Source organism: Podarcis cretensis, assembly GCF_951804945.1.
Source record: "Podarcis cretensis genome assembly, chromosome: 2".
NCBI lineage: Eukaryota > Metazoa > Chordata > Lepidosauria > Squamata > Lacertidae > Podarcis > Podarcis cretensis.
In genome coordinates, this window is record NC_137171.1 from 101578585 (window position 1) to 101593019 (window position 14435).

At 42.4% G+C, this 14435-nt stretch overlaps 1 protein-coding gene across 13 annotated transcripts in view; it reads left to right on the forward strand.

Annotated features, from left to right (window-relative positions):
• MAGI1 (membrane associated guanylate kinase, WW and PDZ domain containing 1) overlaps positions 1–14435 on the forward strand; it is a 489041-nt gene that overhangs the window by 445485 nt on the left and 29121 nt on the right. For 11 of the 13 annotated variants that reach the window (XM_079957815.1, XM_079957821.1, XM_079957818.1 and 8 more), the window contains one exon: positions 8328–8405. The exons of the other annotated variants lie outside the window; for them this stretch is intronic. In XM_079957815.1, coding sequence (XP_079813941.1) covers positions 8328–8405 — 78 coding nt within the window. The remainder of the gene's footprint in view (positions 1–8327; positions 8406–14435) is intronic. 13 annotated transcript variants of the gene reach the window in all.

Here is a 14435-nt window from a genome sequence, read left to right on the forward strand (position 1 = left end):
TTCTTGGGCTCTTTGAAAGGCAGAATTGAGTTGGGGTATGTGGAAAGGGTCTGGGCAAAGGGCTTCCTTATCTGCCTGAAGAAAGCAGGTCTCCTAACACCACAGTGCCTCCAACTCAGCTACGCTCTGAGCTGACGTAATGGCCGCTAGAAATGCCACTTTGAAAGTTAGCCACAGGGCGATGGAGGCTAGCGGTCCAAGAGGCATTTTGGTCAGGGTGGTCGGTGCCTTATGTAAGTTCCATGAGGGACATCTGTGTACTGGATAAGGCACCAGCAAGGACTCTCTCTCAAAAAATGCGGTATGTGCAGACGACAGGGAAGCCTGGCCTAGTTTGGATAGCATAGAGGAAAGGGCATTTTAAGGTCGTCAAGTCATGTTCAGGTACAGTCCGAAGGAATATTAATAGCCAAGAGATTCCCGCTGTGGACCAGTCTATGTATTTTTGCTCACACCACTGCACAAATGCTTTGCAAGTGGCTGGGGTTTGGGGCAGGGCGGTTCTTGAAAATGGTGGAGTTCCTCCCATTAACGTTAAAAGTTATTTCCACTTTGGGGCTGAAGAAGGTGGAGCAGACTCCTCCAGGGCCACCTTTAAAAAGAAAGGGGTTCTTGCACTCACGGTAGCTTCTTCTAAAGTGATTTCCCTTGCCCGAGCCTTTTAAGAGACCGACTTTGGCAGAGTGGGACATAAGCGTTAACCAAGTAAAAAGTCCTCAGCAGCCCCACATTTCAAACAGCAGACCTGCATGGATGGATGAACTCACTAAAACCTTGGAGATAGATCAGCACGTCATTTCGATGCATTCAGATGCAGTGCCAAAACCCTAACCCAGCAAAAAGAAGGGAGAGATTGCTCTCCAGCGCCTTTGTGGTTCTACCAATTTAATTTGCAGATCAGTGGCTTCCCTTTCCTGGGGGGCCAGGGCCTCTCTAATGCGGCCTCCCCAGCCTATGCCAGACTAAGATTTGGATGCTGATAAGTTTGGGGATTTACTTAGGAAATGAATGAAGGTCTAGGAAGTGGGGTTTTTCCTCCCCTGATACCAGTTTCTCTGGTTGACATATTGGACTGTAGATAACAATTTCAAGATGCATATTATGAAAATTGTGCATTGGCTGCCTGTTTAGCAGCAGGGAAATGCAAAACAGTGAAATATCTGGACACATGCAAGCCCTACAAGATAATACAGGAGGGAATAAACTGCCCTTTTGCCCTTTTTGGTGGTGGCATCACTTGTGAAGGTTTTTGTGCTCTTGTCCTTCTACTTCCACTGCTCTGGAATTCCCCCTTCCCCAGCTGGATGCTCACATTGTCATTGTCTGTGACCCCCTGCAGCTATTCAGTACCAACTAAACAGTTAATTAGAAATTATCTAATTAGTCATTAGGATTAGCTCAGCAGTATTAACTGCTGCCTGTTCTTCCTTTAAAAAAAATAATAACTTGGGAATGTGCTGCAGGACACAACTGCTTCCTAGCCAGTCCACCAACATGGCAAGTTTTCTGCATTTCAGTAGCAAATTATTTTATTTTATATGTGCAAATAGTTTGGAAGCTTTAAGTGACTACTAATTTCTGAAGTTTTGCATGCATCCCATACCCTTTTTCCGCTGGCTTCTCACTGTACCACTGGGCAGCTTGCACTTCACTGTCCTTCGCTAGCTTACTGTGTTTGGTTGGGGACCAGCTCCTTTCTAGTCTACTGCAGTTGCAAACCACACAACTTTGTATCTTACAGATAATTTGCTTAGAAATTGAGAGGTGGAGAGGTATAATTCTCACTGAAGTTGCAAGAAGAGCCCAGGTTGAAATCAAAGATGGGATTTAGGCTGGCCACTATAGGAAACTGATTGCTGGTTGTACTAGGGCCCTTCTGAACAACCAGGCCATTCCATGGGTTTATAGATTAAATTAAGAGGAGTACCTAAAATATAAAGACCCAGGGAAAGGTTATCCTTCAGAAAATTTTCTTTGAACCTTCTGAATAGGCACTAGATCAGGCACTCCCAGCTAGCTCCCCAAAGCTAGGACCTAGAGTTCCTGATAAAATTTGGATTCAGCCCTTAATTCACCATTATCTTACAGAGCTTGATCCCAAACACATAATTTTCTAAAAATGAGTTGATTAAACAAAAATCAACACCACGCACTATTAAATTACCTGTGCCATAGGTTAAATAAGTCAACACCAGTTCAGTAATTCCAAATTTTCAGGCAAATTTCAGAGGGTATGGTAACCTTGACATGTACGTTTTACTATTAATTCAAGCACTGCGTGTCTAAGATGATTTCCCCCAGTTGATAATTATTTGTCGGTGGTGATTAATTTCGATTTGGACAACAATCCAGAAGGAGACCAATTTGAATTTTGAGAGTTTTCCTGTCACCAGCTGCCTCCATGCAGTCTCCCAACTATCTTTCAAACACTGTCACATTTAAGAGACTGCAGACTGAACTGCAAGGGTCATTTCTCTAGAGCTGAGCATAAATGGCCTCTTGACATTAATAGTGGCCATTTTACCAAATTTCTCAGTGGGGTAGAAATTCTTCAATAGTCTTTTGGGCTGGGGCTCGCCATTTGCCGTTGCGGTAGCACAGCTTCCCTGTCTTTCGGTCTCTCCACCTCTTTTTCCTTCTTTCTTTGCTGCTGCACGTTGGACCATTTGGAACATCCTCCATGATACTCCAGGTCAAATCTCATTCCAAGTTACTGTGCTTGTGTGTCATGGAATGGTTGTTAAATGGTCCCTCCATTAAAAAAAAAATTGCTGGAGAAAATTCTGCAAAGTGGCCTTCTTTTGCAAAGGGGGTGATTAAAAAAAAAAAAAAGCCTTGGCTCAGTGTTCATTTCGCACCTGGCTTTCCTTTAAGCACTTCTCAGACTTTTGAGTTTTAAAAAAGGCATTCTGAGCACAACCTGACTTCAGGTAATGATAGGGAAATTCTTAACAAGCAGAAATCATGTGTGGGTGTCCTGCTTCTGCCCCACTGTTGCCTTGGTCATTAAGCCAGCATTCAGTTGAAGCATTTCTTGTTAAAAGACGGGCTTATTGGTTGTAGCCTTTTTGTGAGTTACACCTATCCATGCAGGAGATCTGCATTGGTATTTGATGTTTGAAATCTACCAAGGCATTGGGAGATAAATCATATTAAGGATGCTGTCTTCTCTGCAAAGGCAAATGAGCCTGTCCTCGAAGGGTGAGGAGCAATGTGCCTCTGCCTCCATCCTGGCACTCTTCCCAGAAGTGACTTTCACTCACAGTCCTTTCCTTATTTAAGACGGAGATACTGGCAATAACATAATCCTGCGGAATAAAAATAGTGGCTCCCTCTTTCTTAAAGCGCCAGGCAGGTTGCAGAAGTACTCCTGCGCAAGAACAAGCCAAGCTGCTTCTGATGGACATGAGCTGCTCCCACAGAAGCAGCTGGCAGTGCAGGATTCAGCCCCAGGAGGCACTTGAGAGACCCTGTTTAACAGAACAGCTCTAAAGTGGGCTGAGTTGTTTGTTTGTTTGTTAAGGAGTTTGGATCATGTGGTTTTCAACATGCCTGCTTTAGGTTCAACTGTCTTTTCCTCACAAACCCTTCTCCAACCCCCCCCCCCCAAAAAAAACTCTTAGTGCAGTTACTGTCTTGCTTGTGTGAAATTGACAACCTGGGACATTATTCATGACTGCAGGGATTAAGATGCTACTTGGTTCTTTAACTGTAATAGGAGGATAGATTCTAGGTGGGATCAACAGACACCTGAGATTGGAAGAGCTATCAGAGAAGCTGGCAGTTTTAGTGGAACCTTTCTAGTAAATATTTGCACCTAAACAAAGTCAGACACTGAGACCTAGGAGGGAATTAGGCATTGGTCCTTAGGATACTCCAGGGCCTTGGAGGTTCCAGGAATTTATGGTGTGGAATAATCCAAGGACAGCAGGAGCATGATTTCCTCTATTTCCAATGCCCAGGCTAAGGAGCACTGCTGCTTCTGCAGCCAACCTGGAACCAGGCACACTCAGGCAAGTAGGCTTTTGGGGGAACCCCAAAGTCTGCAAGAACAAAATAAAAGAATAAATAAATTAAAATGGCCAAAGGAGTGGACGGAATCCTGAGCAATGAGCACCCTTGCACTGCAACATTTTGTTGCAGGTCCCACTGGTTCATTCATATTTCTAAGACCTTCTCCAGTGCTTGAGCCATGAAGCCTCATCTCTTTGCTGTTTCCTCAGTTGAACACACAGGACTATATCACTTCATGTCCTACACATGAAATTGGTTTATTTGGCCTGTATTCAGTTAACCTGGTAAGCTAGCAAAAGGCAATTCAGGGGCTCCCGCTAGTGCCATGGGTCTCTCCCCCCCCCACACCTTTCTCCACGCACACACTTCATGCATCTCGCCCAAAGTCACTCGGCAGAGTCAGGAGAAACCCCAGAGTAGCTCAAGGGATGCAGGGAGGAGAGGGGAAAAGATTGCGCTGACTCAGAAGAGCGCCATGCTGAATTCCTCCCTTGTGGGGGAATCTTTTAATGGTGGAGATAGAAAGAACTACCTTGTTTAGACTTGTCTCAGAGACTACGGTCATCTCTGAGTCTTGCAGTACCAAGATCTAAATCACAGTTTAGTCACACAGTCCGTCATCTTCAGTCAGTCACAATTTTCCCTCAGTGGGATGGGAATAATTATTACTACTTAGTTTGGATGTGTGCCAATCCTATTGGAATGTTGTAAAACTATGCTAAAGCCCATGTCTTTAAAAAAAGGCAAAACAAAGAACCTTTTTCTTCCATGAACCTTGTCCACTAAGATGGCAGCTTCTAAGAAATGGTGGGCTTGTGATGATAGACTGCTGTTTGCCTTCTTCCCCTTAAAGTTCATGCCACCTGTTCTTTTGCATACCTTCATACTGCTTTAAAAATGCTATTTCTGTAAGTGATAATGAGTGACATAATTCTTGGCTTGATCATTTCCAAGAAGTATCCTTTACCTATTCAGAGATTAAGAGTTCTCCAGAGAATAAGGCAAATTTAGGGTCATGAATTTTAAAGTGGACCTATTTCTGGGGAAAAAAAAGAATATTCTCCTCTCTCATTTATTGTTTTAGTCTTAAACTTCCTTGAGGATTGCAACAATCTGTTGTTGTGCTGCCTGCCTGCTTTGCGGAGCTGCTGTATCCTACGCATGGCCATCTGTCAAAACAGCAGTGACAAAATGAATTAATCTGAATTGCAGATGTGTTAATGAGCCCCTTTGAAGGGCTTAAGCATGTTTTAATTAAAAGCAAAGCAGAACAGGGTCGAGGCTTTCTAAAGCTTTTAAAATATTGCAGGTTTTTTAAAAAAAATATTTGGATTTTATTTTCAGTCACACAATAGATAAAAAGCAGCACGCGAAGCTATTCCTTCATCCACAATTAAACAGGCTTGGGAAAAATCTGAGCACCACCTAACTAAGGAAATGCTGATGAGGCAGCCTTTAAAAATGGAGTAATTGTGTTAACAGGGAGGAGTGTTTACCCATTTTATGGCTAGGAAACAAAGCACCTACATTTAAACACCCACAATCTTTGTTAGTTTTGGCCATCTTACCAAAAACAGGCCTCTGTTAATGACCAAGAGGCTGAGTTGTTGCAGAGCTTGCTCATTTATTTTTTTGCTAGTTCAGTTCTAAACTTTGGATCATGGTTGTGTTGTCTAGAGGTCTTTGGGCCTTTTCTGTTCCTTATTTCTATATGATTCCCAGGCATAAGCTTAATATAGGTTCAAGTGTAAAGACCTTAAAATTGCTCTTTGTGACTGGCGGGCCAAAATATATGTACAGTGGTACCTCGGGTTAAGTACTTAATTCGTTCCGGAGGTCTGTTCTTAACCTGAAACTGATCTTAACCTGAAGCACCACTTTAGCTAATGGGGCCTCCTGCTGCCGCCGCGCCTCTGGAGCACAATTTCTGTTCTTAACCTGAAGCACTATTTCTGGGTTAGCAGAGTCCGTAACCTGAAGTGTATGTAACCTGAAGCGTATGTAACCCGAGGTACCACTGTATTCTAGCTATTGAGGTACAGTAAGAGCTTCAAGGTACTGAAAAACATTGTTTTATTTTGGGTACACTAGGGTGGGCTAAAGGGTGAGAGCTCAAATATCTCTCCCTCGAATAACAAACTCGGGTTGTGAGTGCTGCTGTCATGATTTGAAGCCCAAACCCAGAAATATATTGGAACATTTGGGGGAACCCCAGTGATGGCAGAAGTACAACCAGCCTGTTCATTCATTCATTCATTCATTCATTGGGGTGGGGAGCACAACCTAAGGTAGGAACTCTTAAGAGCTCTGTGCAAATTGAGCATCAATGACAGCCAAGGAATGTTGACTGCCATTTGGAAAGGGAAATAGTGGAGTGTCGTGGAGGAAGGCATGGCTGACCGACAAGAACCCTGAATAGGAGTGGTCCTGATAGAACATGAGGATTGGATGTTGTGTTGCAGGTCACACTTGTGTATTTTTTTTTTTTTAAGAATAATTTTTTATTAACCGACCAATCACATCAAATCAAACCAAATTACATAAATTCCAAATTACACAGCCAAATTTTAAATTTTTGTTGGGGGTACCCATATTTCAAGTTCCGAAGGGATCCAATCAACTTCTTGCTTCTTACTGCTGTTTTAATGTCCACAAATCTAACCTTATGATGTTCACAGTACTATCCAGTCCTTTCTTATTATTTTTCCACATCTCTTGTTGTTATTTTCATATATTTTTCCTTTCTCTTTGTGACTTCTGATAGTCTCCGCAAGCTGGTTAGAACAGTTTGTAATCCTGCGTGGATATTTTTTTTTTAATCCAGTAGCCATATCCAGACGTTTTCCATATAACATCAGTTCCATACATCAAAACAGTCTTAGCGTCATTAATCTTCACCAATCTGCCTCCTTTCTCAAAACCTCTGAGGAGATTCACTAAGAATGCAGTCTGAAAACCAAGTCCATTCTTCCTCCCGGCTATAAATCCTTTGGCAAGATGGCGACTCCGAATTAATTGCTGCGCCATTCCCAAAAGCTCTTATTGCTTCTCGGTCTCCATAAAGCATACTTTTGGTTAAAGTTTATCTCCACACAGACCTTAATCATCCTGCTTGGGTCAGTTCGACCGATGGTTCTAATGAGGAGGGGTTCTTGTAAATCACATAGAAGGAAAGTAAAAAAGGTTCCCCCCCCCCATTCAGCCCCGTTGTCAACATACCCCACCTTTGGTGTATCTTCATCGTAAAATATTCCTGTTTCTCCAGCCCGTCGTCTTCTTTCGCAGAGGTCACTTAAATTAGCAGACTTCACTCCCCTTCTTCACTTGAAATATGTGCATTTGCTTCTTTTGTAATTAATTATTCCAAATTGCTGCAACTAGTGCGCGATCAGAGACAGCGTCCAGGAGAGCCGAGGTCCACATGGGGGCATTCTGCCTAGGGCCCTCACCCCCTTCTTTCGAATTAGGGTATGATTTATGGGCACAGCAGGCAAGGGCAGTGTTCCCCATTTCCTTGGGGCAACAAGGGAGGCTGCCTTCTCCCATAACAGCCTCTTAATTACCCCGTGTGGGTCGGAGAGATGGTATTGTCGGCCATCTTCCAATGCGCCCCCTAGTGGGGCCCCCCCACACTTGTGTATTTTGATCCTGATAACGGGAAGCCACATTATGTGAATATCCAATATGCGCACCAATAACAAAACCTTCATGCTATAAGGAGTTGTTGGTTAACTTAATACATGCATTGTGTTAGACTTGCATGAACACATGTGCATGATGAAATAATAATAGAATCCAATTTTCAACTACCGCATGTATTTGGTTTAAGCAGATACTCTAGGGACACAAGGCAAGACTTTACTCAACCTCCTGCTGCTACTGGTTAGCTTTGGTTTTAAAAGTAGCACCATAAAGCAGCAAATTAATGAAAAGCAATCAATATAATTTTCTTGTGTGTATAGTTTTTGTTTCCTAATCCACAAGATAAGTCTGTTGTCAAACGTCTAAGCACTTAAAATAAATAAATAATGGCAAATATTTCCTAGTTTTTCTGAAACCCAGTTTGACTGTATTTACAGTGATGCATATTCTATTCTGGTCAACTGTTTCCCACATCAGATAAGGCCAGTATTGTATACACCTGGCAAAACAGGTAGGTCTGTTCTAATCCTTAGCAGCAGCAATCTTTTCTGTAATAGTAAGGGCATGAAAGCTGAATCAGAGCTGTTATCAGTCAACGCTAAACTGAAATGAACAAACAAGAAAGCAAAATCCCATTAAGCTTTGCAAAATGTTAAAATTAATATTCACAGCTATGTCACCTTCGCCTGCGACTGGACTGAGCAAGGGTGAAAGAGAGAGAGAAATCAATTCCACGAATTTTGGAGAATGTAAGAATGAGCCGAGAGCTTTATATCTGTCTTGTTGTCCATCTTGTGGTAGTGTCTGTGATTGGGGGGCAATTCATACGGGTCAGGTGGGGTTGGAGGGTGAAGCATGATGGGCACTGACGGTTTCATATGCCTTCTTCAGATGTTCCATTGCCAAAGAGCAAGAAGGGAAGAATCTTGTTGTGTTGTGTAAGCTTTACCTGAATAGCGATTGGATAGGGGAGGGTTACCTGTATCCATCTGGGATCATTCTTTCTCATCAGCTGTTCAAAACTCTTTCTATTACTTTTGCAATGAAGCCCTTGAGAGAATGGCAGTAATGAGCCAACACGGATTGCCCTCAAGCCACCACTGGTTTTAGAAATGCTACTTATGTGACGGGGTGAGGTGGGGTTAGAATTAAGAATTAGTTGTGCTAAAACGCACAATTTTTTCCATTGAAATTTTTTTTGTGGAGGTCTGCAGTCAAAATTTTAATTAAGTTAGATTTGAATTAAGTATTTTATGACTATTCGCAGCAGCATCTGAGTGTGCTAATCAGTCTACAAACACTGATTTACAATTTGATGAAACAAATAAATTAAAATAAACCCTGCTGTGGTGGAAAAGAAATCATACTGTGGTAAATAGGCAAACAAAGGGATGCGGGTGGTGCTGTGGGTTAAACCACAGAGCCTAGGACTTGCCGATCAGAAGGTCGGCGGTTCGAATCCCCGTGATGGGGTGAGCTCCCGTTGCTCGGTCCCTGCTCCTGCCAACCTAGCAGTTCGAAAGCACGTCAAAGTGCAAGTAGATAAATAGGTACCGCTCCAGCAGGAAGGTAAACGGTGTTTCTGTGCGCTGCTCTGGTTCACCAAAAGTGGCTTAGTCATGCTGGCCACATGACCCGGAAGTTGTACGCCATCTCCCTTGGCCAATAAAGCGAGATGAGTGCCGCAACCCCAGAGTCGGCCATAACTGGACCTAATGGTCAGGGGTACCTTTACCTTTACCTTTACTGTGTTCGGGCTTCACAGATGTCTTCCGATTTATGTGGCTAGTTTTTGCCACTGCCACATGTTGCATACTAGGCTCTATATTCACATATAGGAAAAATGCCAGTCGCGTGTTTGTAAGATACATAGCAAGAGCAAGTCTTGTGCAACAACAACCAGTGGCTGATCTTCAGTAATCTTATGAGTTCAGGATCACCCGGTTTGCCCAATCCTAAACACGCAGAAACAATATGTGCCGGTCAGAACTGGGAATGAGCTTTGGTTGGCTGGCAGCCTGATCAACTCCTAATGTCAGCCATTAAATTGGGCACATCAGTGCAAAAGTCTTCAAAAAGAATTTTGTCCCACTTTTGTTTGTGTTGTGCCGTATGTTGTGCATGTGTGTGTTTGTGTTTCAGAGTGTTGTTGTCCTCTTAACATAGCATTTTGTTCAGAATGTAGTTTTGGATTATATCAACCTTAATGAAAGAAAGGGGGTATTAGAAGCTTCCTTGCCTTGTTCCCTTGTACTGTATTGATTTAAAGCCCTGGCTGAAAAGTATAGCTTCGGGGTCACACATGCTGGCTTTTTGGATTGGATTGTTTCAAACCAAATTTATCATTAAGTGTTCTAGCCATAGGGTACAACAATTAAAATTCACAACAGCAGGGGGATAAACAATAATTGTGTAGGCAAAGCCGTAAAAGAAAGATTCCATGAAATACACAAGGATCGATGAACGAATCTTTAAGTGGAGTGAGTGACTAAGCATACAAATCCTGAACAGTATACTGCAGACCGAACACCCTTCTTAACCTTGAAAATGTCAACTCCCTTACATAAAATCGCATCCGTATGAACAAAAGTCTGTGTAAACTGTCACTATAGTCGTCATGAAACAAGCTGCCCTGTTTACCAGACTGCTACCTTTACAATTTAAGAATAGCTCTCTGATGAGCTGGAGCCCCAAACAGAGGAGCATTGTTCAAGATGAGATCTAATTCATCCTCTCCAGCTTGAACCTTACAAAGATCGTGATGATAATATGGTATATATGTCGTTCAAGAGAACAGAGCCTGAAACAATAGATTTGTATCTGAACAAGAAACAGAAGGCAACGCTTTGGCTGCGGATGGGAAGCACTGTAGAGTTGACAAATGGAAAGGTGTGAGGAGATGCTGAGACAAAAAGTGTTCCACGCTGGAGTGCCCAGCAGAAGCTCTTTTGCCTCTATCAGACAAGCTGTGTATTCTCAACTGGTTTGGCCCGGGCTCCAACGTGAGTCACTGGACAGAACCTTTGCCATCAATCTCTGGTTTCTTTTGCTTTGGTTGTCTAAAGCCAATGATAAATACCAATTAACTTAGGATGCGGTCCACCTCGTGTCAGAGGTTAGTGTCAGAGTTCGCCAATTTTAATGCAATTGAGCTTGCATTGTTTTCACTGTGCTGCCGCAAGAAGGCAAGAGTCACCGTTTCCAGCAAACCAGCCTTCAAGCAACTAAGGCTTAACTGAGTCCAATTATGGTCTTCCACGATATTTATCACATTATTATTCTGTAATTGTATTTAGAAGATTGTTAAGCCATGGCTCAGTGCACTAATACATGGGAGTTTTAAAAATATCTTAGCTTAATAAACACTGATCAATTAAGATGAGAGTGCATACAAAATGTGCACACAGATCAATGGCTGTAAAACATTACAGAAACTAGCAGATGTCTGCCTTGTTTTTTTGTTTATGCATTTGTTTGGTGTTCCTACTTGAATAAACCCTCTGTTGTGAGCCATTGAAAAAGGATAGCGGCTCAGAAATCTCAGCCAGACCCCTTTTAGGGAGGTTAAACTGTGAGTTCAGTTCTGACAGCATAGCACCTGCTTGGTGTGATATAATCAACAATACACAGAACCCAGAGTACTTGTATTTAAGCTGATTTAAATTCATTAGCTTCCCACCAGAATCCCAGTCAAAGTACAGTAACTTGACTTTCTAAGTGGAAATGTCGAGAAGCTCCTTGGTGCTTCCATGAGCCAGGTGTGTTCAGTCGATGGCAGCTTTCATCCACAGAGCTGATGGGAATTATAATGGTATGATTGTGGATCCAACAATAAGCAAAACCTGCTTGATGTCATGAATGTGGCAGAGTACAATCCCATCTAGAACAGGTTGATCTCCATCTCCTTGAGATTGAGTTTCAGTTTATTGGCCCTCATCCAGACAATTACTGATTCTGGGCACTGGCTCGGCACTTCAATGGCCTCTGCTAAATCCAATGAAAAGGAGAGAGAGATGGAGAGAGAGAAGTGAACATTTTAAACATCACAATGGCTCCTTTTTCCAAATCCCCAAATCTACCAGCAGTTTCATGTAGGGACAAGATGGAACACTGCATTTGAGCCATCTCTCTCTGGTTGGTGTTTCATTTAGGATCATTTCAGTTTCTGAATGAGTCTTTGATCATGGAGAAACAAAAGAGACACCTGGAAATTCAGGGTTGAAACAGATTCTACTGATACGATGCTGGGAACATAGATGCAGCTATTTGATGTTATTATTATTAACCAGGCCACCTCTCACCATAATTCTGTGCAGATTTGATTATAAAAGCTTCAAATTTAGTTTCACAATTGGTGCGACTTAGTGCTGGCTCATTCTGCCAGTGGACCATAATACAAATTGATGAGTCAATCATGTTTTAATTGTCTTTTGCCTAAGTATTATTTTAAGTGGAGTCTTAAAGTGGAGCCTGAAGTCTTTCACTTCCTCTAATTCATCATTTCACAGATTTGGGATAGGAGTGAGTACCATTGTACACTTTTTGTCCTTGATCTAGGAAAATTCTTTGTCACAGTCTCATAGCACATGCTCTAGATCAGTGATGGCCAAACTTGGCCCTCCAGCTGTTTTGGGACTACAATTCCCATCATCCCTGACCACTGGCCCTGTTAGCTAGGGATGATGGGAGTTGTAGTCCCAAAGCAGCTGAAAGGCCAAGTTTGGCCATCACCGGACTAGATGGACTTCTACATTTTGGACTCCTTTATCTGGGCTTTCTCTGATTGGACAGCCTTCAGGGTTGAATGCTTTCTTTGATAGGAAGCTTCTCCTTCAGCTTCACTAACAGAGCAGTTGCTTTATTCACATGTTGGGTTTCAGAGGCCCTAAACATTATTTTACTATAATCACACATATTTAACACATGTTTCTGGCTTTCAAAAATTATGTTGAATGTATTTTGGGGTCTTGAAAAAAACAGTTAAAAGCATGTGTTTATGTTTGTGTTTTAATGGAAATTGGATATCTGGTCTTTCAAAGAGTTGTTTCTCTACCTTTAAGTATACATCATGGAAAAGTTTTACGCATAGACATACCAAAATTAATCAAAGTGCTACAGTCCCCTACAACCCAATAAATAGTAAATGTATTTGAAGTTGTCCCCTGGTGTTAGTTCATAGGCAAAATTAATTTTGCATTTTAAAATAATTAATAACCCGGTTCAAATATTCATCACCTTTGTTAATTGCATTTGACGCTTAGGGCTTTGGTGCATTTTACATTTAATTGTTGACACCTTCTGGAAAGTTGGTGCAACTGGCTTTTACAGTAGCTTATCTCTATATTTCAGTGGTTAATGTGGTACATTGAATGGGATGTTTGGCCCGTAAAATAAATCCCTTACCCTAGAAAACTGTGGCCAATAATTAGCAAATATTGCATGCTGTTGTGAAAATAATCATAAAGCACCACCATATACCAAAAAATTCTTCTATAAATATCTCCTTTCATCCATAATTAGACAAAAATCGAAGCACACCATGTTAGGAAGAAAGGTTTAATGCAATGCAGTGTGTGTGTGGCAGCTCTGGAAAATAATAATAATAATAATAATAATAATAATAATAATAATAATAATAATAATGATTTCTTTATACCCCGCCCATCTGGCAGGGCTTCCCCAGCCACTCTGGCCGGCTTCCAACCAGATATTAAAAACAGTACAGCATCAAACATTAAAAACTTCACTAAGCAGGGTTGTCTTTTAAAAGTAAAATAGTTGCTTATTGACTTGACATTTGATGGGAGGGCGTTCCACAGGGAAGGGGCCACCACCGAGAAGGCCCTCTGCCTGGTTCCCTGTAACTTGGCTTCTCGCAGTGAGGGAACCGCCAGAAGGCCCTCGGCGCTGGACCTCAGCGTCCGGGCAGAATGATGGGGGTGGAGATGCTCCTTCAGATATACTGGACCAAGGGCGTTTAGGGCTTTAAAGGTCAGCACCAACACTTTGAATTGTGCTCGGAAACGTAATGGGAGCCAGTGTAGGTCTTTCAAGACCAGTGTTATATGGTCTCGGCGGCCGCTCCCAGTCACCAGTCTAGCTGCCACGTTCTGGATTAGTTGTAGTTTCTGGGTCACCTTCAAAGGTAGCCCCATGTAGAGTGCATTGCAGTAGTCCAAGCGGAAGATAACCAGAGCAAATTCCATCCTATGGATCATTAGGAAAGGGGTTGAAAATAAAACTGCTAATAATATCGTAATGCCATTATACAAATGTGTGGTGCATCCACACTTGGAATTCTATGTTCTGGTTGCCACACCTCAAAAAGGATATCGTAGAACGAGAAAGGTTTCAGGAGAAGGTAAGCAAAACCATTAAAGGGATGAAGCAGCTCCCCTATGAGAAAAGGTTGGAGCACTGGGGGCTCTTTAGAAAAGGCGAGGGAGAAGGGACATGATAGAGCACCATAAAATTACATATGCTGTGGAGAAAGTCATTAGAGAGAGTTTTTCCCCCCTCTCTAGAGTCCAGCGCCATCCAGTGAAACTCCTTGTTGGGAGATTCAGGACAAAATAAATGGGGAGGCACTGTTGCACTCAGGTCCCACTTAAAGGTTTCCCCGTGGATATCTGGTGTAAGAACAGGATGCTGGGCTCGGTGGGCCTTTGACCTGATCCAACATGGCTCTTTTTACCTTCTTATCATTTAACCAAATCTGGTATGTGGCATCATTGATGCCCTCACTTTTATCACCTGATCCCTGATTGGCCGGATCGCTT